The 2571-nt window shown below is 43.8% G+C and overlaps 1 protein-coding gene across 1 annotated transcript; it reads right to left on the reverse strand.

Moving 5' to 3' along the window:
* Window positions 1–1259: 1259 nt before the first annotated feature.
* Window positions 1260–2087, reverse strand: LOC141035332 (uncharacterized). Its single transcript, XM_073506339.1, has 5 exons — window positions 2019–2087; window positions 1809–1937; window positions 1621–1733; window positions 1462–1537; window positions 1260–1376 (listed from the first exon to the last, which is right to left on the reverse strand). The coding sequence occupies exons 1-5, from the start codon at window positions 2085–2087 to the stop codon at window positions 1260–1262; spliced, it is 504 nt and encodes a 167-aa protein (XP_073362440.1).
* Between the last annotated feature and the right edge of the window lie 484 nt (window positions 2088–2571).

Below are 2571 nucleotides of genomic sequence, written 5' to 3' on the forward strand. Positions count from 1 at the left end.
TTGAAGATCATGCTCAGTAGACTAACCTCAAACACACATCCCACGAATGCGCTACCAAAATTTTCTGCATCTATGCAGACACAGCCACCAGGAGTTTCCTGATGACCACATAGATGGAGCTTGTCAGGGCCACAGGTCATGAATTGTGGGCGATAATGCTGGGATGTAAAGAACAATGGTAAAGAACTTACCTTTTTGCCACCAAAGTGTAGCACTGAAGAAACCCTAGCCGTGGGTTCTCCCGGCCCGCCGCCGCCTACGAAACCCCCGTCCCCTGTTCCACTCGATCCGCCGCCGTTGCCTCCTATGCCACTGAATCCGCCCCACCTGCTTCCAGGACCCAGGGTTCGACCTAACTTGCGGTCGCCACCGCTCTTCTCGCCGCAGCCGCCGCCGCCCGGCGCCCAGCTCGCTGCCATGCTTTCGCCTTCGAGATTTGGAGGCGCAAATGGAGAAAGAAGGCCAGGGATTTGGAAAGGGAAACGAGAAAAGGGAAAAGATCGATGTGAACCTGGCAAAATGGGCTGGTGTAGCGCTGCCGGCACGATAGGCCGCCTGTGGGGCCCCTCACGTGGTTAGATGGGTCGTGCCTGGCATCATGGTGAGTATAGAAAAAGTTAATTATACGTACAATAAAAAAGACGGGTTTGTAAAACAAAATAGAAAAACATGATGCCTGATAACACGCGATAGAGCCAACGAGCTGACATGACTAATTTTCATCTGTGCAATATCATGCTTTGGCTCGATATATTTACTTAGCTAACATGACTACTTTTCATAATCATGTGATGAGGGGGGATTACCAGGAGATTATGCAAGATGATGACATGCAGATAGCTAAGGCAGAAGGCTAAGCTTGGTAGAGTTTTAAAAAAAGTAAAGAATGTGAAAATTTTAATATGAAACTTAGGAGAGCAGTTGAAGAGAAAAATAGAATGCGAATACTATTAATGTGAAAAATACAATTATAAAAAATTGGAGAACGAGAAAAATATTAAGCACGAACAATTGATAAGTGAAGCCAAAACTTTATTGGTACGACCAAATTGTCTTCTCCGAGCGAATTGTATGACCGAATTGTCTCATACGAGTGAATTGTTTGACAGACACATACACATGTATGTGTCACAATATTCGAGATGCCCTGTTTATTACATAAAAATGATAGAAACCCTAAGATAATCATGCCGTCGAAACCTTCGACCAGACTAAATCCAAACCACTAAAACTTGAATCTTGCATGCCGCATGAATTCTTCAGGCGCGCCTTTTCCTTGCGATTTCAGAAATTTTGTTCTTCACACACTCCATCGTGTTCGAAGGTGACATAATCAACTCGGCGACGAAATGTCTTCTCCTTGCGTCAACGGTGGCCTGCAAAAGATGACATAAAGGTTACATGAACCGAAGTTGCTACACGACCATACTAGCTAGTCTACAAACGTAAATAACAGCATACCTGTGAAAAATCGCGGGTCATTCGGTCCCCGCCCCAATGTTCTAGACATTCTGTGACAAAAAGGCCACAAGAGTTCCTGGTACATATGCAAACATTAGCGATGGGCAATACGAACATGTGTGTTGTTGTTTGAATGTGCATGATGTCCTATTAACTCACCCATCCTCTTGCTGGGGCATGTCATACTCCTTGATAGGCCACTTACTTACGTCCGGATATTTCCCTGGTGTAATAAGATTTGCTAGGTGCATATCGTGTGCTATAGCCATTCTCTATAAAGAGGATAGTGTTAAAGACGAATAATAAACAACATGTAAGACCAATGGTACAAATGTTGGTTATATTACCAGTGCTTTCACAGTCTTTTCTGTCAGGCCCAGAGGATAGAGCGAATCGAGAACTTGGAATTCTTGCTTGATCAAGTGCATGACCACGGTCATCCAGTGGGCATTGTCGATATTCATCACGATATACGTCTACAGTGCAAAAAACCATTGTGGATCAAACGAAATACTTGATGAAATGTCCTGTAGTGAAGAATTACAAACATAACGTACCTTATCATGCACAGTATACTCTTTCGTGACTCTATTAACTGCTCCAGCTTTGGACAGAGCACTATCCATGTTGCAGCTTGACGGCAATGGATCGTCTCATGCGATAGCACGATCTACAAGGAATTTGGACCTCCACGTCGGACAGAGGTAACGATCATGACCAACGCGCAGCTCCAAATGTCCCATATAAGCATCAATAACCTTCATAGAATATCAGGGCATTACATGTTGAAAGTTGAGACATAGATTATTGAGAATTTTAATAACAGGACATGCAAGTAGTACTTACATCGTCCGACAGCCATCTGTGAGTTAGTACCGGTCGAATCCTTTCGGAAGTCAGAGATATGCCACGCCCTTCACTGTAGTAAACTTTCTTCCCCTTATTCTTCTCGGTGCTAGCAGCTAACTCGACAAATGAAACAGCTGCATAATTATTTCCGGCGTCAACTCATCTGCCACAACCTCTGGCTCATGATTTTCAGAAAACAGGGCTGCATGAAATAATATGAACGTCAACAATGGTGATCATATGCATTCGTAGTATATAACA

The sequence above is a fragment of the Aegilops tauschii genome, chromosome 1 (assembly GCF_002575655.3).
Source record: "Aegilops tauschii subsp. strangulata cultivar AL8/78 chromosome 1, Aet v6.0, whole genome shotgun sequence".
In the NCBI taxonomy this organism is placed as follows: Eukaryota; Viridiplantae; Streptophyta; class Magnoliopsida; order Poales; family Poaceae; genus Aegilops; species Aegilops tauschii.